The sequence below is a fragment of the Salvelinus namaycush genome, chromosome 5 (genome assembly GCF_016432855.1).
Source record: "Salvelinus namaycush isolate Seneca chromosome 5, SaNama_1.0, whole genome shotgun sequence".
In the NCBI taxonomy this organism is placed as follows: domain Eukaryota; kingdom Metazoa; phylum Chordata; class Actinopteri; order Salmoniformes; family Salmonidae; genus Salvelinus; species Salvelinus namaycush.
Genome location: NC_052311.1, coordinates 24,586,241 through 24,607,304, shown reverse-complemented (window position 1 = coordinate 24,607,304; position 21,064 = coordinate 24,586,241). Strand labels below are relative to the sequence as shown.

General features: G+C 44.4%; 3 protein-coding genes across 4 annotated transcripts; 2 read left to right on the top strand and 1 right to left on the bottom strand.

Annotated features, from left to right (window-relative positions):
• The first annotated feature begins 1,149 nt into the window (after nt 1-1,149).
• On the top strand, nt 1,150-8,449 carry tbc1d10c (TBC1 domain family, member 10C). Its single transcript, XM_038993796.1, has 10 exons — nt 1,150-1,232; nt 2,763-2,913; nt 3,522-3,621; nt 3,713-3,820; nt 3,959-4,065; nt 4,212-4,326; nt 4,430-4,495; nt 4,663-4,852; nt 5,048-5,205; nt 5,356-8,449. The coding sequence occupies exons 2-10, from the start codon at nt 2,768-2,770 to the stop codon at nt 8,329-8,331; spliced, it is 3,966 nt and encodes a 1,321-aa protein (XP_038849724.1). The 5' UTR covers nt 1,150-1,232; nt 2,763-2,767; the 3' UTR covers nt 8,332-8,449.
• Nucleotides 8,409-12,830, bottom strand: rad9a (RAD9 checkpoint clamp component A). 2 transcript variants are annotated; one of them, XM_038993797.1, is made up of 13 exons: nt 12,790-12,830; nt 12,145-12,243; nt 11,298-11,368; nt 11,068-11,141; nt 10,845-10,893; nt 10,384-10,498; nt 10,151-10,250; nt 9,945-10,051; nt 9,688-9,794; nt 9,499-9,563; nt 9,303-9,407; nt 8,981-9,209; nt 8,409-8,881 (listed from the first exon to the last, which is right to left on the bottom strand). In XM_038993797.1, the coding sequence occupies exons 2-13, from the start codon at nt 12,176-12,178 to the stop codon at nt 8,759-8,761; spliced, it is 1,179 nt and encodes a 392-aa protein (XP_038849725.1). In that variant the 5' UTR covers nt 12,179-12,243; nt 12,790-12,830; the 3' UTR covers nt 8,409-8,758. The 2 variants fall into 2 exon arrangements, with proteins under 2 accessions (XP_038849725.1, XP_038849726.1); XM_038993798.1 differs by lacking the exon at nt 12,145-12,243 and having other exon boundaries at nt 12,790-12,828.
• A 1,435-nt stretch (nt 12,831-14,265) lies between these two features.
• On the top strand, nt 14,266-20,423 carry LOC120048091. The gene is made up of 5 exons (XM_038993795.1): nt 14,266-15,767; nt 15,918-16,060; nt 17,129-17,594; nt 18,633-18,974; nt 19,132-20,423. The coding sequence occupies exons 1-5, from the start codon at nt 14,853-14,855 to the stop codon at nt 19,375-19,377; spliced, it is 2,112 nt and encodes a 703-aa protein (XP_038849723.1). The 5' UTR covers nt 14,266-14,852; the 3' UTR covers nt 19,378-20,423.
• Nucleotides 20,424-21,064: the final 641 nt, after the last annotated feature.

Sequence of the window (21,064 nt, the reverse complement as noted above, 5' to 3'; positions counted from 1 at the left end):
AAGGTGCAATTTTGAAATTGGGTAGTGCATAATCAGTTTTCCTCTTGTCATTGCATACCTTAGAGCTATTTATAACTTGCCAGAAATGTCCAGATCAACTAGCCCATGACAGCTAACGTATCTTATCTAGGTTTTTTAGCCCAAAGATTATGTTATAATGTTTGAGGCACTTATATCACATGAATACACATTAGACATGGCAAAATATATACAATTGCAAGAAAATTAGCTGTAAAACTGCAACATTTTCTCTGACATGACAAAATGTGTAGAAGTAACCATACAAAAAGATGTGACGTGCAGAATGTTCCCCAATGCTGGAAGCGTGGTCTGAGGGAAAAGGTTTGGGAACCCCTGGTTTAGCAGGTTGAGTAGGGAACTATGGCATATTCAGGGACATGAGGGTAGGAGGTCGAAACCCATTGAAGGTACACTTGTTTTTTTTATGTGAAACCACTCTTTCTGCACTGTTGTTCAAATAATTAGTTGTATTTAGTATAGTATACGCGTCTGTTTAAGCACCCTAAATAATGCAATAGATATCGTTTTTGAAAAATAGTAAACTTGAAGGCAAAAAAGGGGAGAATGATGTAAGATGCAAATCTGGTATTCCAACTGATTATAGGCTACTAAAGCCAACGATTTACTGCTGCGCCACGGAGGTTTGAAGAAAACAACGGATAATTAAAAATAAAAAAAATCTAATAAATCACATGCGTCTATGTATTGCTGACCAGCAGATGTCACTCATGTGCATTTTGAACCGATAATGATAAAGCTCTGAAGATTGAACAGTTTTTTGGCACACTTTGGTGAAAGCTCCGAAGCATGCGGAAATCCTCGGTTTCCCAATACTATGCTCTGGCACTGTCGCTCCCAGAGGAACTCAGAGGAGGCGTGGGAAACAGCAGCGTAGGCCTGGGTAGACGTTGTCGCCATTTTAAATGTGGCAAAGGTTCACTTACTTAATTTCTCACTAATTGTCCTGTGCATAATCAACTATGGTAGTATTCCTTACACAACATCACTCTCCTATAAAATGCTATTACACCGTAATTCGCACACGCGCATTATTGTAATGACTTCCTATGAGCGTGTGATAGAGAGCGCAAGTGACAGCATCAATAGCGGAAAATAGCGGAAGTTTCTCTCGTCCTCTCCAATCTCGTTCTAACCAAACACTTCTCTCCAGCAAGCCTCCCATCCAGTGATCAGAGAGAGAGAACTAAAAGGTATTTGATTTTACATCGTTTTACATCATTACTACGTTATAACTACCAGGTGGGGTTACAGTCACGGTTGATGGCATGGCAAGGAGTAGATGGGGTATCACTTCTGCTTCAAATGAAACAACTTCATCTGCTGATGCTGTGGCTAGAATTCTGTAGCACCACACTATGTATGTATGTATGTATGTATGTATGTACAGTTGAAGCAGGTAGTTTACATACACTTAGGTTGGAGTCATTTAAACTCGTTTTTCAACCACTTCACAAATGTCTTGTTAATAACAAACTACAGTTTTGGCAAGTCAGTTAGGACATCTACTTTGTGGATGGCACAAGTAAGTTTTCCAACAATTGTTTGTAGACAGATTATTTCACTTATTATTCACTGTATCACAATTCCAGTGGGTCCGAAGTTTACATACACTAAGTTGACTGTGCCTTTAAACAGCTTAGAAATTCCAGAAAATTATGTCATGCTTTAGAAGCTTCTGATAGGCTAATTGACATAATTTGAGTCAATTGGAGGTGTACCTGTGGATGTATTTCAAGGCCTACCTTCAAACTCAGTGCCTCTTTGCTTGACATCAAGGGAAAATCAAAAGAAATCAGCCAAGACCTCAGAAAATAAATTGTAGACCTCCACAAGTCTGGTTCATCCTTGGGAGCCATTTCCAAACGCCTGAAGGTACCACGTTCATCTGTACAAACAATAGTACGCAAGTATAAACACCATGGGACCACAAAGCCGTCATACCGCTCAGAAGCAACATCTCAAGACATCAGCTAGGAAGTTAAAGCTTGGTCGCAAATGGGTCTTCCAAATGGACAATGACCCCAAGCATACTTCCAAAGTTGTGGCAAAATGGCTTAAGGACAACAAAGTCAAGGTATTGGAGTGGCCATCACTAAGCCCTGACCTCAATCCTATAGAAAATTTGTGGGCAGAACTGAAAAAGCATGTGCGAGCAAGGAGGCCTACAAACCTGACTTAGTTAAACCAGCTCTGTCAGGAGGAATGGGCAAAAATTCACCCAACTTATTGTGGGAAGCTTGTGGAAGGCTACCTGAAACGTTTAACCCAAGTTAAACAATTTAAAGGCAATGCTACCAAATACTAATTGAATGTATGTAAACTTCTGACCCACTGGGAATGTGATGAAAGAAATAAAAGCTGACATAAATCATTCTCTCTACTATTATTCTGACATTTCACATTCTTAAAATAAAGTGGGGATCCTAACTGACCTAAGACAGGGCATTTTTATGAGGATTAAATAACAAGAATTGTGAAAAACTGAGTTTAAATGTATTTGGCTAAGGTGTATGTAAACTTCCGACTTCAACTGTATGTATGTATGTTGCCTAGATTGTAAAAGGTTTTAAACATCCTAATTTCTAATATACAGGATGAGTATTCTGTGTCACACTTGTACTTGCTTTCATTCTGAACACAAACAGTACAGACACACACACACACACGTGTGCACTATATTGTAACTGAGACCATTGTCTCTCCTCTCTCTGTTCTGTAAGGTAAGATGCTGAGTGCGTCCACCCCGACCCAGACGCCCCCAAGCGGAGAGGACAGTTCTGGTTCTGACAGGGGGTCAGAGGTCAGTGTTGGAGCTCCAGCCACAGAGACAGACCGCTTCGGCTTCATCCTGGGGAATGGATCCACTGCTGGGTCAGTACTACGCAGATCTTCTAGCTCAGCAGCACTGAAAAATATTTTTTGACCATTCTCTGTCTCTCTCTGTTTTTTTAAAAGATTGATTAGTTACGATAAGAGAAACAAACTGAGAGAATGCATTTCTGGTGAATAAAATACACTAAAGACATCCTATAGCTTGCAACTGAATGCAAAAAACACAGTTATGGCAGGAAAGATGACAGTTCAGCATCAGACAGAATTGTTTTTCAATAGATGCAAGTACAAATGGGCCTTAACCCAGGTAGAATCAGAACACCAATATAACAATCACCTCCTACACTCTCTCACTCACTCTGTGTCGTTGAACATCCTGACCCGTTGCCATGGAGACAGTCGCACCGCCACCTTGTGGTTTTCCTGTTTCCTGTGGGTGTTTATGGTGTTTTCGTTCTCTGTGACAAGAACTGAAGGTGCATTTGACTCATCTCAGTAAATTTGCAGATCATTTGGTCCACAGAAACAGGATAGAGCGAGCCATCGTGAGAAGTTTGTTACCTACCCGAGAAATATACTGACTTGGAAATGTTATGACAGTTTTGTTTAAACTGTTTACCTTATTCTGCTGATGATATGTTGGTTAGGAGTGAAGGCCCGCCCCCTGAGCTCGTTAGACAAAGAGAGGCCAAATGGATCAACATCATAAGCCAATGGGATCGTGTCTTACTAAAAAAGTCCAGTAAGGTGTGTACTTTTAAATGTAACCTTTTCTGGAACACCAGACCCAGGTGTTTACTCTGGCATGACCGTTACAAACCCTCCACCCGTCTCTCAGGTCAAAGAGCAGTGTCAGAAAGGCATCCCAGCATCCCTCAGGGCTAAGTGTTGGCCACTGCTGTGTGGCGCCACAGACAGAATGCGCCACAACAAGGACCTCTATCAGGTAAGAGAGCAACCACCTCTACAGATAGAACCAACAATTAGAACCTTACTGTTCCATTTGCATGATATACTTACTGTAAATCTACAAATATTGCAGAGTAAAACCTAGTCATCAGGTAAATCTCTCCCCCTTTATCAGACTCTGGACTCCAGACCCGCACTACAGAGCTGGGTGGACGTTATAGAGAGAGACTTAGACCGCCAGTTCCCCTTCCATGAGATGTTCCTCTCCAGAGACGGCCATGGGTAACAGAGCCTCATAATACTACATATGGAATGATGACATACTAAAACACATCTTTCTCCATCTTGTAGTTTTGTATAAATATTATCTAGAGCGTTATCCCGTCAATGTTTGATTCATCAGAGTGTTGTGTTGGTTGTGTGGGCAGACAGCGTGGTCTGTTCCGGGTGCTGAAGGCCTTTACTCAGCTGAAGCCTGAGGAGGGTTACTGCCAGGCCCAGGGACCTGTAGCAGCTGTACTGCTGATGAACATGCCTACTGAGGTACTGTTACAATCACCATGTTATCACCAGTGATCCTTCATCATCACGTTGAAAGGACTGGACCTTCCATCTCTCTTAATACCTTTGCTTTCCCCTCCTATAGCAGGCATTCTGGTGTCTGGTGCAGATCAGTGAACAGTACCTCCCTGGCTACTACAGTCCCCTTCTGGTAAGATGATGGCTCTACACAGTTACTTTACTACACATGATCAATTTGTGATACAGCGTGCTCAACAGTGTAACGTGCATATATTTTTCATAAGTAAAGGGTTTGGATGTTGTAACATAGCTGAATAGCAGCTCTCCGGACACTTGTCCCTCTAATGTTGTCGGTAGGAGGGGGTTCTCTTTGACGCAGCCATGCTGACCAGGGTGCTGAAGAGGACGTGTCCCGCGGCTCACAAGCACCTGCAGAGACACGGCGTGGAGCCTCTGATGTTCGCCACCGATTGGTTGATGTGCCTGTTCACACGCCACCTACCCTTTAACACCCTGCTCAGGGTCTGGGACCTGTTCTTCTGCTACGGTCTGTACCTGAATAAGGGACTTAATCAATCCATCATCTATGGTCATATTTATGCATTCTATCAATCCTCTTATCTAATCTACCTATTCTTATTTCTTGGCCCTTCTGTCCACACAAGATTGAAAGAATCTCTCTAAGAGGAGATTTGATTCCTCCGTTTCCCTCCTTGTGTTGTTTTTATCCCCCCTCCATCAGGAGTGCGTGTGTTGTTCCAGGTGGCGGTGGTGTTGGTGCGCAGGGCTCTGGGCCGGGTGGAGCAGAGGGAGGCGTGCGAGGGCCAGATGGAGACTCTGGAGAGGCTGAGGGGTGTGAGGGAGCAGGTGCAGCAGGAGGACGATACTTTCATTGCAGAGGTCAGACACCTGGCCTCAGGACCGATACGCATGTACACAAGTTATACTTGAACTATCTTACCATGTATATAAATACACACACTTGTGTGATAGTAGATAAACCCCCACTTTTACCACCTCCCCCCGTATCTCCCTTTCACCCCCACCTAGGTGTGTTCTGTCCCCCTGTCAAGTAAGGATCTGGAGAGGCAGACGGAGAGAGAGCTGGAGAAGTGGAGAATGGAACGGCCCGCCTCCACCTTTGATCCCCGGGGTCGTTGCCACGGATATCGGATGGCGTGGGCGAGGGTTCAAGAGAGGGAGGAGGAGAGGAACAGGAAGGAGAGGAAGAAAGGGAACCTGTCCCTCCCTCTGATTCGCTCGCCCTCCCTCCTCTCTCTCTCTCCCTCGCTCCTCCGCAAGAGGTGGATGACAGGGAGTAGGACAGACATAGGGGAGTGGGAGGGAGAAGGCAGAGAGGTAGGGAAGGTTTCAGAGGAGGTGTGGGAGGAGAGAAGCGAGGGAGGGAATCTGAGGAGAAGAAGTGAGATGGATGGTAGTCCAGTGAGGGCTCCGGGTGTTCCACGTCCACCTACAGAGGACAGGGCCCCAGTGGAAACGAGAGAACCGTTAGAACACAAAGAATCCTTAGAACAGGAGGACAGAAGACAGAAAACCCAGCTGACCCCAGATTCAGACGGAGAACCTTCCCAGCAGCGTCAGCTCACCTCTGACCACAGCGTCACCTCACAGGGCCAGGGAGGGGAGCAGGGGGGTTTCAGCCAGACACCGGTCTCTGAGCAGCACAGCGACAGACAGACACAGGAAACTGATCACAGTAAAGACACCATGCAAAGACAGGAAGTACTGAACAAACAGTCAACAGCGAGTGCAAATATCATCACAGTGCATATAGCGACAGAGACGAAGGGTGAGGCAGAGAAAAGCAAGGAGACAGAGACACATGCAGAAGCAAAGACAGAGGAGGAAACTGCTCCACACACACACACAGAACTGAAGACATACACAGAAGCAAAGACAGAGGAGGAAACTGCTCCACACACAGAACTGAAGACATACACAGAAGCAAAGACAGAGGAGGAAACTGCTCCACACACACACACAGAACTGAAGACATACACAGAAGCAAAGACAGAGGAGGAAACTGCTCCACACACAGAACTGAAGACATACACAGAAGCAAAGACAGAGGAGGAAACTGCTCCACACACAGACACAGAACTGAAGACATACACAGAAGCAAAGACAGAGGAGGAAACTGCTCCACACACAGAACTGAAGACATACACAGAAGCAAAGACAGAGGAGGAAACTGCTCCACACACAGACACAGAACTGAAGACATACACAGAAGCAAAGACAGAGGAGGAAACTGCTCCACACACAGACCTGAAGACATACATTGAAGCAAAGACAGAGGAGGAAATGGAGGCAGAGGTACAGAAAGGACTACACACAGATAAAAGTGTAGAGACCGAGACGGACATGGGGTCAAAAGAGACAGCGACTCAAACAGATGTGAATACAGACACAGAGACAGCGACTCAAACAGATGTGAATACAGACACAGAGACAGCGACTCAAACAGATGTGAATACAGACACGGAGACAGACACACAACAAGAGGCAGATGTAAACTTGGAGGCAGAAACAGACACGGGCTCACTGACCGAGAGAGACAAAGGCACTGACACAGACACACACACCGACAAGGAGATACAGGCACGTACAGAGATCCATTCACACAAAGGGACAGAGACGCACACAGATGAAAAATCTGAGGCAGAGAGAGAAACGGCGTTAGAGACACATACAGAACCAGAGAGACAGGAAGAAAACGAGTCAGCGATGCACATAGAGGCAGACACAAGAGTAGAGGCAGAGACAGACTTGGGGTCACAGATTGAGGCAGAAACACAGATGGACAAAGAATCAGAGATACAGGTAGATGTATACATAGGGATTGAGACGCGCACAGAGAAAGCCACTGACACAAACACAGGGATAGAGACGACCATGGAGTCTCCACATGACATTCAGAGACACACAGAGACAGCAAAGACAGAGGTACAGTACACAGAGCCCTCTAGCATAATACCAGCCAATCAGAGCCAGGTTTCTCCAGAGTTGACATCCACTACTGAGCCTGCGGAGGAGAGGGACTCATCAGAACAGAAGCTTCCTGAAAAACCCCAGAGTCCAGTCACCATCCATCCAGGTCAGGAGACCCAGAAAGTCAGAGAGAGTGAAGGAGAGAAAGCCTCAACTGACATCCTTCCACCATTACATCAGAGGGAATCACTGACAGGTGACTTCCCTCACATACCTGACAACCCGAAGTCACAAAGTCAGAGTGAGTCTCCCCCTCCTGCAGACTCAAAGGCTGACTCTGGCAACTCGGTGTCCACACAAATTGATGTCTCGTCCCAAAGGACTACGCCCTGTGATGGACCGTGGGCAACCCCTTCCGGAGACTTCCGGCTCTGCAAATCCTCCAGCTCCCGAAGGCTCACCCGCAGGCTCTCTGAGGATCTCTTCACTAACCCCAACCAATCACAACCCACCTTCACACAATCCAATCAATCAAATATAGGCTTCATTCAGTCCAATCAACCACAACCCACATCTCCCATTCAGGTACCAAAGCACCCAGAATCACCCAAACGAGTGACAGGGAGCAACCCGGACACTGTCCCACCTCAGACTGGGCCTACCGACACCCCCAGGCTATTTGGTCTCTTCCGCAGGCTCAAAGGGGAGCAACCAAGGCCGGACAAGGAGAAAGGGGAGCACAAAGTCCCCATTCCTCAAATCCTGATCCAGGACTTCAGTGATGGGACGGGTGAGGGGAGCACGGTCAGAGGGGAGGAAGAGGAGAACCTGAGCTCCAGAGAGAGGAGGAGGAGACGGAGGGAGCAGGAGAGGAGGGAGAAAGAGGAGGACAAGTTACAGAAGAAGAGGGAGAAGGAGTTAGAGAAAGAGAGAAAGAGGGAGAGGAGGAAGCCTCAGACGAGGGGGAAGAGTTTTCAGGTGCTACACAGCAGTGTTCCCCTTCCTGGAAACAGTGGCTCACAGACATTTGGTTCCAAAAGAAACTCAACTCCATCTATGGAGACATACTTTTAACAAGCAAGGAAAGAAATAGACATACTAAAAGTTTTTACAAACCACAAAAATTACTCATAAAGCATCTCATCCAAGTGTAGACTTGAAAATAAAAAATGTTTTTTTTTTTAATTCTAGAGCTTGTGTACATTGATCATTGACATGCCATCATAAACAGGAAGTACTTGTTGTCCATTTCCTCATAATTCCAGAGTCCCCAGTGTGATACCATGGTCCAATAAAAAGTCTGAATGTCCCATCACTGTCCCTCAGAGGACCTACTGAGCGCAGACTTTCCTCTCAAAGCTGCAACGGTCATTAGAACTAGAAAGGTCTGGATTTTTTCAAATCCATATTCGAAAAAATTATTCCAAGGGATTCTATAAGTGGGTTTCTCCCAAACACATACACACACAAACACACGTGGCTTCAACTCCACCACCCCAGGTCACGGCAATGATGCTTGGGTGTCGTCCTCGCTGTCACTGGCCAGCACTTCCTGGCTCTTGATCGTCTGATTGGTCAGTTGAGAATCAGAGGGACAGACTGACCCGAAAAAGAGCGAGCGGAACTGAGCGGGAATAAAGAAAGAGAGGGGGAGAGGGGTTAGTTTTACATTGATCCCAGCAGTTGTGTAAGTAACAGCAAGCCCTTTAACAACAAAGCTCACCTTTTTATTTGGAGGTCTTTCAGTGTCCTCGGTATCTTCCTCCTCCTCCTCTCCTCTCTCTAGACTGCGCATGGCTGCAGATGGCTGAGTTGTAAGCGTGTGATTGGACGAGGGGGACCGGGGCGCAAGGGCATCGGAGGGACCCGCTAATTCACTGGTCTCCATGGCGATGAGATAAGAGTCAATGTCGTCAGTCATAAAGTCGTCAGGAGGTGGCGGCGAACGAGCTCTGGGGAGAACGGAGAGGATTCTGGGTAAAGAACAGGGCCCTGTACAAAGAGGCATGACTGTTCTGAATGTTTGACAGTTAATGTTCAATTACCGTTTTGTGTTATTGTTATGGTTACAGAGGTTGGAGTCATCAGACAGAGTGGCAAGCACGAAGTTCACCTCCAGAACACTGTCTGTTACACTTAACACCACAGGACTGACAAAAACAGAAATGAATGCTACACGGGAAACAAAATATCCTTATACCTTCATATTGGTATGTGTGAGTGGTGAATATGTATCCTAACCTGCCTGGCTCATCAAAATACATTGAGACTGGGAGACCTGTGGATTCTGCAAACACCAGCAAGCCCTGAAAGACAACGCAACGCTTTATTAAGTGGCCTGCTATGATGCCTTCAAATCACTTATGACATAGCACGCCAGATTATAAAAACGGAAATAACCCATTTAACAAGTAACATAACCCTACATACCCTCAGCTCCTTTAGGCAGAATGTGATGCTGGTCTGAGCTCCGACAGCAAAGTGGTCAAACTCATCAGAACTCAAACACAGTTCAGTCAGCATGGCTTTGGATTGCTCTACGAGAGAGAGAGAGAAAAGGAGAAGGGGGGGGATTAAAGTTACTATCATTTTGCTATACAGGGTTATTGACTTATTGAAAAATACCAAATAAAAACTACACCGCCAACACTTCAATAGTGTAGAAAAACAAAATGGTTTCTCCTCACCTGCCTCGTCATCTACATGGTTCCTGAACCACACTCGTTCTCCACTCACTGACACACTCACCTCTTCCAGAGAGGGAGGGAAGTGCAGCACCGTGTCAACCAGCAACCTGGAGGAAAGAAAGAAGGAAAAATCAAAGTGATGCATAGGAGGTAAGATGACAGGAGAAGAACACTGAAAGAGAGAGAGAGAGAGAGAATGTGCTGACCTGGGCTGGGCGCGAAGCATGTTGGCACAGCTCTCTTTATCAAACACGGCCTGCAGACTCTCACTGTCCTGGAATGACAGGTTGTGTGTCTTCAGCAGCCCTACAGAACGCAAACACACACACTTGATATGCCTTGGTTAGGGGAAAGTTAAGGGTGTGAGGAGGTTTAAAGTGGTTAAAACTCCAGATTAAACTGTTCTGTGGTTATTTTATGGCACTTTAACGGTCTGTACCATGTTTGCAGTGCAGGGTGAAGGTGAGACGACTCGTCTCTCCATCCAGTTCAATGTGACACTTCTCTACTGTCTTCTCCAGAGACGACAGGGACCTGAACACAGCCTGTACACACTGAGAGAGAGAGGCAGAGAGGGAAGAGAATAAGTAGACATTACAGATATAACAGAAGAGTATTAAACTGTAGATAACAGAAATGTGTCAAACAGGGTTGGCTCAATTCAAATTGAAGGCAGTCAATTCAGGAAGTGGTTAGAATGAAAATTCAGAAGATAAAAATGATATATATATCATTTCTATTTTTTATAAATAGCTTATACTTTTCAGTTTATTGAGAAAGCAATTGAAAATAAATGCCCTTTTTTTATGATTGAATTGTAATTTTAGTTTACTTCCTGGATTGACTGCCTTCAATTTGAATTGCGCCCAACCCTGGGGTCAAAGCAATGTGTCAATGTACCTTGATAGCCATCTTGCAGCGAAAAGCATGTCCTAAGGGAATGGTGTACCTGTAAAAGAATGGAAGCAGCCATAGGTAGTGTACCCTTTCTTTCTTTCGCATTCTCTCTCACACACACACACACACACACACACACACACACACACACACACACACACACACACACACACACACACACACACACACACACACACACACACACACTCACCCACCCTCCCCATACCTGCTGAAGAAGAGTGGGGAGAAAAGGAAGCACGCGTAGGCTGAGCGGGATGAGTTCACTGAACGCAGAGCCAGCTGTGAGACAGGAAAGAGAAACTTTACAACTTCAGCCCAATCCCTGGGCCTCAATGATGTCTTGGCAACAATATTGTAGAATTTAGTGAGAATGAGTGTCAATGTATTTTGGTATGCATATTAAAGTGTGCTTGTGTGTGTATCATGGTAACTCACCCCATCCTCCTGTGGCTCCAGGTACAACTCATCACCTATCCTGGACAGAGAGTGGATGGCCTTGGCCAGCACTGTAAAACACAGACACACAAATCATCCCAATTTCATTCAATAAAAAGGCATGTAGCTAGCTAGCTACAGTACCAGTTAAAAGTTTGGACACATCTACTCATTCAAGGGTTTTTCTATTTTCATTTTTACTATTTTCTACATTGTAAACTAATAGTGAGGACATCAGCCAGTGATTTATTTAGAATTCAAGGTACACTTAACCAGCATGGCTACCACAGCATTCTGCAGCGAAACGCCATCCCATCTGGTTTGCGCTTAGTGGGACTATCATTTGTTTTTCAACAGGAAAATGACCAAAAACACACCTCCAGGCTGTGTACGGGCTATTTGACCAAGAAGGAGAGTGATGGAGTGCTGCATCAGATGACCTGGCCTCCACACTCACCCGACCTCAACCCAATTTAGATGGTTTGGGATGAGTTGGACCGCAGAGTGATGCAAAAGCAGCCAAGAAGTCCTCAGCATATGTGGGAACTCCTTCAAGACTGTTGGAAGAGCATTCCAGGTGAAGCTAGTTGAGAGAATGCCAATGAGTATGCAACGCTGTCATTAGGGCAAAGGGTGGCTACTTTGAAGAATCTAAAATATATTTGGATTTGTTTAACAATGTTTTGGTTACTACATGATTCCATATGTGTTATTTCATAGTTTTGATGTCTTCACTACTATTCTACAATATACAAAACCCTGGAATGAGTAGGTGTGTACAAACGTTTGACTGGTATTGTAGGTGGTGGTATAAAATGTCTTCTTCAATGTCAGATGGGATAAGTACCTTTCACGTTGCCCCCTGTCACAACACAGTCCATGTCAGGGAGATGACAGTACTTGTTTGAGTTACAATGCAGGTGTACAGATCACACTTTCATAGTGCCTGGACAATAAGGGTATGTCAGTCAGAGACATATAGCTACAGTTACAAGGGTTTTCCTGGCTACTCATCCCTCGCAGAAAGCTGACAAATATCAAAGTGACTCTCTGTTTGATAGCAAATGATCAGTGAGCAAAGGTTGCTCCAGTCACTTTTGAAATGGGTAACGTTAGCACTTGGCAACATGATTGCAGAAGGAAGCTAACCAGCTACAAATGTAATTCCAAAGGAGTAACGTTATATTACTGGCAAATTAGCAAAGTTATTTACTGACCAAAGATTGCTAGCGACGTTATAACACCAGTTCACAATGTAGCTAGCTAAGGGTACTTGCTGCCTGGATAGCTAGCTAGCTAACAGGACCAGCTAACGTTAGCTAGTTGAGTAAAGTGAAATCTGTTTAGCTAGCTAGCATTTTAGTCAGAAACTATCATTCCTGCTCGATTGGCTATATGCAGAAGGCTTGTGCATTATATTGGCCATTAATACTATTCACTAACCTCCATAGCTAGCTATAAATATACACAGCAAAGTGTTGTAAATACTCACTTTGTTTACTTCAAAGCCGCCATAACGCGCGTCTTTTCGACCGACCAATGAGAGAAACGAATGGGCGTGTTCTTGGTGATTCAGCGCCTGCCCATGTAGTGATATGACTGGATCTTCGGACAGCTTCCAAACAATGCTGGGTATCAAGTCTAACCGGTAAATATTTCATTAGAGAAACTGGTCCTATCAATTCACACACTCCACAGCTTTCAATTGGGGGTTGTAACTATACTAAACAAAAATATAAACGCAACAATTTCAATGATTGTACTGAGTTACAGTTCATATAATGAAATCAATCAACTGAAAAAAGGTATTAGTCCCTAATTATGGATTTCACATGACTGGGCAAGGGCGCAGCCATGGGTGGGCCTGGGGGGGCATAGGCCCACCCACTGGGGAGCCTACCCAGCAATTCAGAAGACGTTTTTCCCCACTTAAGGGCTTTATTACAGACAGAAATACTCCTCCGTTTCATCAGCTGTCTGGGTGGCTGGTCTCAGATGATCCCGCAGGTGAAGAAGCCAGATGTGGAGGTCCTGGGCTGGCATGGTTACACGTGGTCTGTGGTTGTGAGGCCGGTTGGGTGTACTGCCATATTCTCTAAAACGACGTTGGGGGTGGCTTATGGTAGAGAAATGAACATTAAATTATCTGGCAACAGCTCTGGGTGACATTCCTGCATTCAGAATACCAATTGTACGCTCCTTCAAAACTTGAGACATCTGTGGCATTGTGTTGTGTAACAAAACTACACATTTTAGAGTGGCCTTTTGTTATACCCAGCACAAGGTGCACCTGTGTAATGATCATGCTGTTTAACCAGCTTCTTGATATGCCACACCTATCAGGTGGATGGATTACCTTGGCAAAGGAGAAATGCTCACTAACAGGGATGTAAAAACATATATTTTTTTTTTAAATACTATTTTTGTGCGCATCCAACATTTCTGGGATCTTTTATATCAGCTCATGAAACATGGGACCAACACTTTACATGTTGCATTTATATTTTTGTTCAGTGTAGATTCCTTAATAACATATAAAAACACTTATTTGCAGAGAAGATCTCAAAGATGTTCAAAACATGGTCAAATGTCTGCTAGAAGAACAAAAAGGATTTTGTAAATGTATCACAGATATATCTTTGTGTGGAACAGTAGAAGCAATGTCTTTCCTAATTTGAGGCCAACTCCTTTTGCTGAGCAAAAATGCCCCAAAAAACCCCTCCTGACCACACTGTTCAGAGAAAGAGGGCATGTGCCAGTGTACACGTGTGACAGAGAGACCGAATGAGAGAGAGAAAGAGAAAGAAAGATAGACAAAAGCGAGCGAGATTGAGTCACTGTCACTTGTGGAGGAAAGTGCTATAGAGTAGTTAGACCAGCCTCACTGGTCTGGGTGCATTTATCTGTCTGTAAGGCATGTTGAATGTTATTCCCCTGCTTCTCCTCCTAGTGATGACATGATCACTCCCCAATCGAAAGAAGGACAACTTCTCCACCACGCAAATAGACACGCGTGACTTCTAGAGATAGAGACCAAACAAACAGGAGAGTGAGATAATTTGATAGAGGAAAAGGAAGAGAGATAGAGAGAGAGAGCGTGAGTGTAAGAGAGACAGAAGAGTTTGAGCGTTGCTGTTTTTTTGACACTGCTGAGTCTACGGAGCGATGTCGCAACTTTTCTGACAACCCATGGAGGACTGGAGTGACCATGCATCAGACAGAGGAAATAAGGGGAAAGAATATGTCAACAATCCATCTGGAAAAACTGGTGAAGTATGACAATGGAGAACAACTGGAATGAAAAAGAAAACAATCTTAACATGCTTCCTAACAAGACAAAAGACGCCAGTGCACACGCCTGAAACTGTACTAAGACTGAGGACAAACACAAGGAATATTCCAGATTGTTTTCTGTAACTCAATCTCAATAGCCGCTGGTCTGTCTAATCCATAATCCATATACAGCATATCATATGTATGTACTGTATGTTTGTTTGTATATACCATCATTGGTCTAACCCAGGGGGTCTGATGTAAGAGTGCTCTCTGTCCTGAATGTCTCAGCCAAGCCCCTCCGTTGACACCCAGACTCTGCTTCAGTCCATGCTCCAGAGACTGAGGCTCCAGCCTGGCTCAGAGACCCAGCACGGCAGGCAGGACCAGGCCCCCCACGGCCCCACCACAGCTGCCCAGGGCCAGGGGGAGGATGGGGGGAGACCTTGGGCTAACGCCATTGACAATGGGGCTCTGGGGCTGTCTCCGGCTGATGATGTCAGAGCGGCTGAGGGAAAAGGGGGATGTGAGAAGGCCAGGAAGCGTGAGATGAGGAGGTTGGACTCCAGGGAGGAGTTTGGGATACCGGTGTGGAACTGTAATTTTGGGGGATCCAGTCGGAAAGGGAAAGAGGAGGAAGGGAGGAAGCAACCCACTGGCAGTCTCCCCAAGTTGGACAGGGGACATATGGTGTCATCCCCTTCAGCTGCTCAGGGTGCCGCTGTCCTCGTCCCCTCACAGAACGCTGGCAGTGTAAGAGGTGACCCAGGGGGGTCAGTGGGGGCTCTGCCAACAGTGATGACCTTCACAGGAACTCAAACCGGGAACGAGGGCTACATTGACGCATCACCTCTCAGTAACTCATCTCTCAGCTCCAAGACCAAGGGTTCTCAGAACCATGACCGGTCGGTTCTAATGACGTCAAACTCTGACTTTATTCCATTTGACATGGGGACTCAAATGGAGAGGTGGCGGACTTTGGGGAATGGGGGGTCGGAGGTTCCGGGACATGGAGATGTCATGAAGATTATGTCACCTGGTCAAGGTGTAGCAGAAAACACCTCGTCAACTAAGTCGATGAAGAGATTGACACAGAGGATAAAGGAGAAATGGAGGGACAGGCAGGGGAGTTTAGGGAAGAAAAGGAAAGCGGAGGACGGAGTGAGAGAAGAAAGGAAAGATGCAAAACAAGTTAAAGTAAGTACAGTAGAGTTTACTTTGACTCATTTTATTTATTTGATGATGCAGACCGTTTCATTAGCAAATACAAGTAACATCTTTGCTAACCTTTGTTAGCTAACTGTCTAGCATTACACTCGAACATTCAATATACTTTTCATTCAACAGTTTCAGCTGTCAACCAGAGATGATAACGTCACTAAGATGCCCAATAAAGAAGGCTATACGACCACTCAGTCACCAATCAGAGAGGGCCAGGGGGAAGCCCCTCCCACTCTGTCAGAAGACAGCGGTACATTGGGTCAGTTCAGGTCAGTTCAAAACAAACAGACAAACAAACAGCTGTCAGTATAGCAGATCAGCGTTGGTACTGTATGTGTTAGCGGCCATGGTTTGCTTAACTGATATATTTGTGGTTGTTCAGCCTCTGTGCATATGGCTAACTCATTTCCCAAGGAAGTAGATTTTAACTACTGTCTCGTGATTTGATGTGCATTGGTTCAAATGTAATTTGTGTACCAGTTTGCCTATAGTTACGGCATGGAGTATTTCCTAGTCAGGTCAGGTGGTCATGAAAACCTTTTTGCCTTAATTATACACTATAGAACAGCAGGGACTGTGAAGAGACACTCGTACAGGCACAGACACACAGAAACATGATAAGACACACACTCTACACACACGTACAGGCACAGACACACAGACACATGATACGACACACACTCTACACACACGTACAGTCACAGACACACAGAAACATGATAAGACACACACTCTACACACACGTACAGGCACAGACACACAGACACATGATACGACACACACTCTACACACACGTACAGGTACACATACACATGATAAGACACACTCTACACACACGTACATTCATAGACACACATACACATGATAAGACACACACTACACACACGTACAGGCACACATACACATGATAAGACGCACACTCTACACACACGTACACATGAAGTGATCCTTAGTAAATACAAATACAGGGCCAGGAGATTCTTCTGACTATGCGATCTAACTAGGAATAACACCTTGCTTTCACATCTGAGTAAGTTCTGTGTGCTATTGGTATATGCAAAGGGAGGTTGTCATAGCAGAGACATTAGTCAGGGTGATACTGGGCACTGACAGCTTTGAGGTGTCAGACACACCCTAGTCACTGACAGTTACTGTCAATTACCCGCTTGTTAACGTGCTCTCACTCTCGCTCGCACTCTCTCTCTCACTCACACAGGAAGTTCTCAGTTCCTGTTTTAGTGAGTATTGAGTAAGACAGTGGTGCTTTGTTAGATAGTTATATACTGTATGTACATGTTTGATATATCTAATCTAGTATTCCTTATTTGTCATGACAGATCCCCAAGTTCCTTTGAGTTCGGCCTTGGGTCCTTTAGCTTGTTGGAGGAGATCTTCACAGGGCAGGAGTGGGCCAGGTTTCTAAACCCATCACAAGTAGACACCTTAGCCAATCAAACACCAGCTGAAGAGGTCACCAATCAATTAGAGACCAGCCAGAGCCGCCCACAAGATCATGAGAGTGGCCGATCAACTATGACCTTGGACAGAGTCAGCCAGTCAGGAAATGTGAACAGTCAGTGGGACTTCAGACAAAGTGAATTGGACCAAAGTTATGATAGAAGCGCTGATGTTTCTTCATCTGTCAATATGAATATCACAGAACCAAGCCTTGTCCAAGAACAGAACAGTAAATGTGAACTCATCCAATCAGCACCAAAGGAATACGGTCATGTCCAATCACAAACCAGTTCTGATGAAGTGAGGCCAAATCATATACCTGTGTTAGAGTTCTCCTTCATTAAGGTAAGATTTCACTCAAACATTATTGTGTAGTTTCCTGTACACAGATTAAGCCTAACATGGACTAAAAAGTAATTATCCATTGAGTTTGTAGTTTAGTCCAGTTCTAGGTTTAATCTGTGACCAGGAAATCGCCCCTATAGGCCTTAATTTAAACCCTATCACTAGCCTTTTATGTAACCCTAAATGAACTAATCCTGATGAACTAAAAGTCTATGCCTTTGGGGGGGGGGTTCTACTAAGATAACATATGGAATTGTTTTAAGATGGTCATACCATGGATCATTTAGCTATTTAATTTGGAATTTTAGGACCCCTGTAGGTCTAAAAAATATATATACATTTATTTTGATAACATATTGAATTTGTCCTTTACTACTGTACTATAGCATAGAAACACATTGAATAACATTCATAAATGGCAAAACAGACAGACAAAAAATAAATCATAAGGAATCATTTTTGAAGTGTCTGTCGTATATCTAGGAGATAAAATATATTATAAAAAAGATTTTGGAAACATACTTAACCCCTTTTTTTGTTGGCACAAAACTACCTCCATACTAATATTGATTGTTTAAACCGGTACTGGGTTATCTTCAGACGAGTCCCGTGACACTTGTGGGGGTTGTAGAACAAAACGGAGAACACCAACGTGTTAGTGAGAACCTTATCTTTCCATAGAGTGTAGCCCAAACGGTTGGGACACTACAGACAGAAGTTGGCACATCGGAGGTAGTGACTTTAGATGAGTCCAGTGGGGCCAGACCAGATGCTACAGATATTTTAGTGAAAGACCAATTTTCGGGTCTGACAAACACTGTTGTAGTTTGGCCACCTTCCACCGCAGATGCAGAAGGTCAACATAGGTGGATGAGGTGGATTGACGCAGTCCATGCAAAAATAAAAATCTCTCTATCTTAAACTGACAGATTGTGATGGGGAATTTTTTAATTACGTCACATATATTGATGCACGTGTACATCAATAATAGACTCTTAAGGATTAAAGATGATAATAGTGTGCCTTGTTGTTCCACAGCCAGTGGAGGTCTTGGACAGCTCTGCCCTGAAGAGCAGGGTCCACATGAACAGAAAAAGAGAGCACCAGTCACAGGAGAGGAAAGACGAGAGAGAATTTTTAAAAGGAGAGGGGGGAGAGAGATTAGAAGACAACTCAGTCCCATCTGATGAGGAGGAGAGGGAAGAGGGGGACAACTTCATGATGCCTGTCTACCCCCTGAAATCCTCCCTTTCCCCTCTCCCTCCATCCTCCCCCTCTTCCTCCTCCACCTCACATCCCCTTGTCACCCGAAGTATACTGCGACACTCAGTGTTTCAAGATTCAGAGTCCTCACTATCAATGGAAACAGTGACCAAAAAGGTTTGTACAGATTTTACTCTCATTTGTCTGTCCCACACAGTCAGCATTTGGACAACTGCAAATTGAAAAATCACTTGGGGCATTCACCCAATCCTTCTCTCTGTCTCGCTCTCTCTCTCTCTCTTTCTGTATCTTTTCTCTCCTCTCTCTTTCTCAGAGGCGGATGTCAAAATCTCGTCACGTGCGGTTCTCTGAGGAGGTAGTTACCATGCCGCCCAGCCTCCTGATCCAGCAGTATTCCGACTCAGAGGAGGATTGTGGGACAGAGGAGGACTCCACGCTAGAGGAGAATGCAGTGATGGAGGAAGTTAAAGTTATGCCGATGATGTCACAGCCCGCTGCTGTTCTCCCCGCCTGGATATTAGCTCTGAGGAGGAAGACAAGGAAGAAACACAGACACTGAACAATAACAGGCTCATACTTGTCTACCCTTATTTAACCAATAAATTATCTTGAGAATCTCCTTTGCCAGAGAGACTTGGCAAGATAGTAAAAGCACTTTGTAATTACTTTTGCATCTTTTTTTCATTCAACTCAAATGTTTGATACTGAGTTATTAATGCTTTCCATGGGGACGGGAAGAGGAAAGGAAACAAGATTACTTCGATCAATCTACAAGCCAAAACACAAAAATAAACTCATGTCATTACATGATCGTTATGTTTACGTATGAAAGTGTTCTAAGTCCATTAGCATGGAATGTCAGGAGACAATAGTTATAATGGACCGTTTCTCTCCCTCGCTCCTCATCAGTCCTTATTAACAGTGGTGTAAGACCATTAAGAAGCTCGTTTGCTGATCTATTAGTGTTGTGATGGGTCCTTGGTGAGAGGAGGAGTGCCCAGGTTGTGTGTGTGTGTATGTGTCCGTGCATATTGGGTGTGTATTGCAATAGTCAGATACAGAAAAACCCAATACAGCAGGCACGACTCAGTCAAATCCGATAATTGTATAATTCCTGGTTACCTTTGTTTTCCACCAGGTTCCAAGATCAGTATAGGACCACGTCATCTTTTCTCATACCCCCCATTGTTATAGTACTTCACAAATGGAGCAAGACAGAGATGGAGAAAGGGATGAGGCCGGATAACTATAACATATGAACTACAGAGTATGTACAAAGGTAATGGGACCAGGGCAAAGCTTTTATGTGGCGGCAGACTGTGTAACAACTATAATATTGAGAGTAACAGTTTATAAAGTTATTTTAAGCCACAATAGTTTGTTTTTACTCATGTATTCATCCCACCGTACAGAGATAGTTTGCCCCCAAAGATCGGAACACATTTTAAAAGCACATTTTAAAAGTTACTCAGAGATTAAATTGTTACCTTCACCCCAGTGGCGACACGTCATTCAGGGCAAGTGGGGCAGAGCCCCATCTGTTTTGAGCCCCACATTTTTAGCAATAAATAAATAAAACATGTATATTTTTTTTAATTGGGGAGGCTTGCCGTTTTGCATGTTATTTTGGCATTAATATGTGTCACATATCAGTTTGCAAACTATGTAAAAAAAATGTATATATATATCATTGAGTTAATAAATCTGCATACACACATGGTCTCTTTTTTGTGTTCTTGAGTAAGGCAGCTCCAAAATGCAGGTGTTTCAGCCTAGCTCAGTGCTTTCTGTGGTGGTGGTGGGGCGAGCCAGCAAAAATAGGAGCATTGTGCCGTGATTGGCTCAGTGTTCTGTCACTCATGGGGACACTATGTCACAGGCCAAGTTTATGTCCTTAGTAAGGGTAGACATCCAAAATGTCAGCCCTTTGGGTCCTGCCATAGAGTTATATGCCCTTCCAAGAAGGCTCAAGGTCATTGGCCACAGATAAAATGACATCAAATCACGTTATATGTACAGTAGCTATGATTAGACTGATCATGTCAACATCTTACTTTCAATGTCTTAGCTAGCATTCATCATCACGAATCAAGTCAGCAATCTACTGGCAAATCCTTTTTAATCCTTGTCATATGAAGAGAAATAATGAAGAGAAATTATAGATAAAATGTATCGGTGCTCATCGGCCATTGGACATAAAGATTCAACAATGAGTTGTTTGGAAGGAATCAGTGGCTAACTGCAAG

Coding starts and splice junctions, on each gene's coding strand:
- tbc1d10c (XM_038993796.1), top strand. CDS start 2,768: ATGCTGAGTGCGTCCACCCCGACCCAGACGCCCCCAAGCGGAGAGGAC. Junction 3,622..3,712: donor TACTAAAAAAGTCCAGTAAG/GTGTGTACTTTT, acceptor CCCGTCTCTCAG/GTCAAAGAGCAGTGTCAGAA. Junction 3,821..3,958: donor ACAACAAGGACCTCTATCAG/GTAAGAGAGCAA, acceptor CCCCTTTATCAG/ACTCTGGACTCCAGACCCGC.
- rad9a (XM_038993797.1), bottom strand. CDS start 12,178: ATGGACTGTGTTGTGACAGGGGGCAACGTGAAAG. Junction 10,894..11,067: donor TCCCCACTCTTCTTCAGCAG/GTATGGGGAGGG, acceptor ATTCTTTTACAG/GTACACCATTCCCTTAGGAC. Junction 10,499..10,844: donor GCTGCAAGATGGCTATCAAG/GTACATTGACAC, acceptor TCTCTCTCTCAG/TGTGTACAGGCTGTGTTCAG.
- LOC120048091 (XM_038993795.1), top strand. CDS start 14,853: ATGTCTCAGCCAAGCCCCTCCGTTGACACCCAGACTCTGCTTCAGTCC. Junction 15,768..15,917: donor AAGATGCAAAACAAGTTAAA/GTAAGTACAGTA, acceptor TTCATTCAACAG/TTTCAGCTGTCAACCAGAGA. Junction 17,595..18,632: donor TAGAGTTCTCCTTCATTAAG/GTAAGATTTCAC, acceptor GTTGTTCCACAG/CCAGTGGAGGTCTTGGACAG.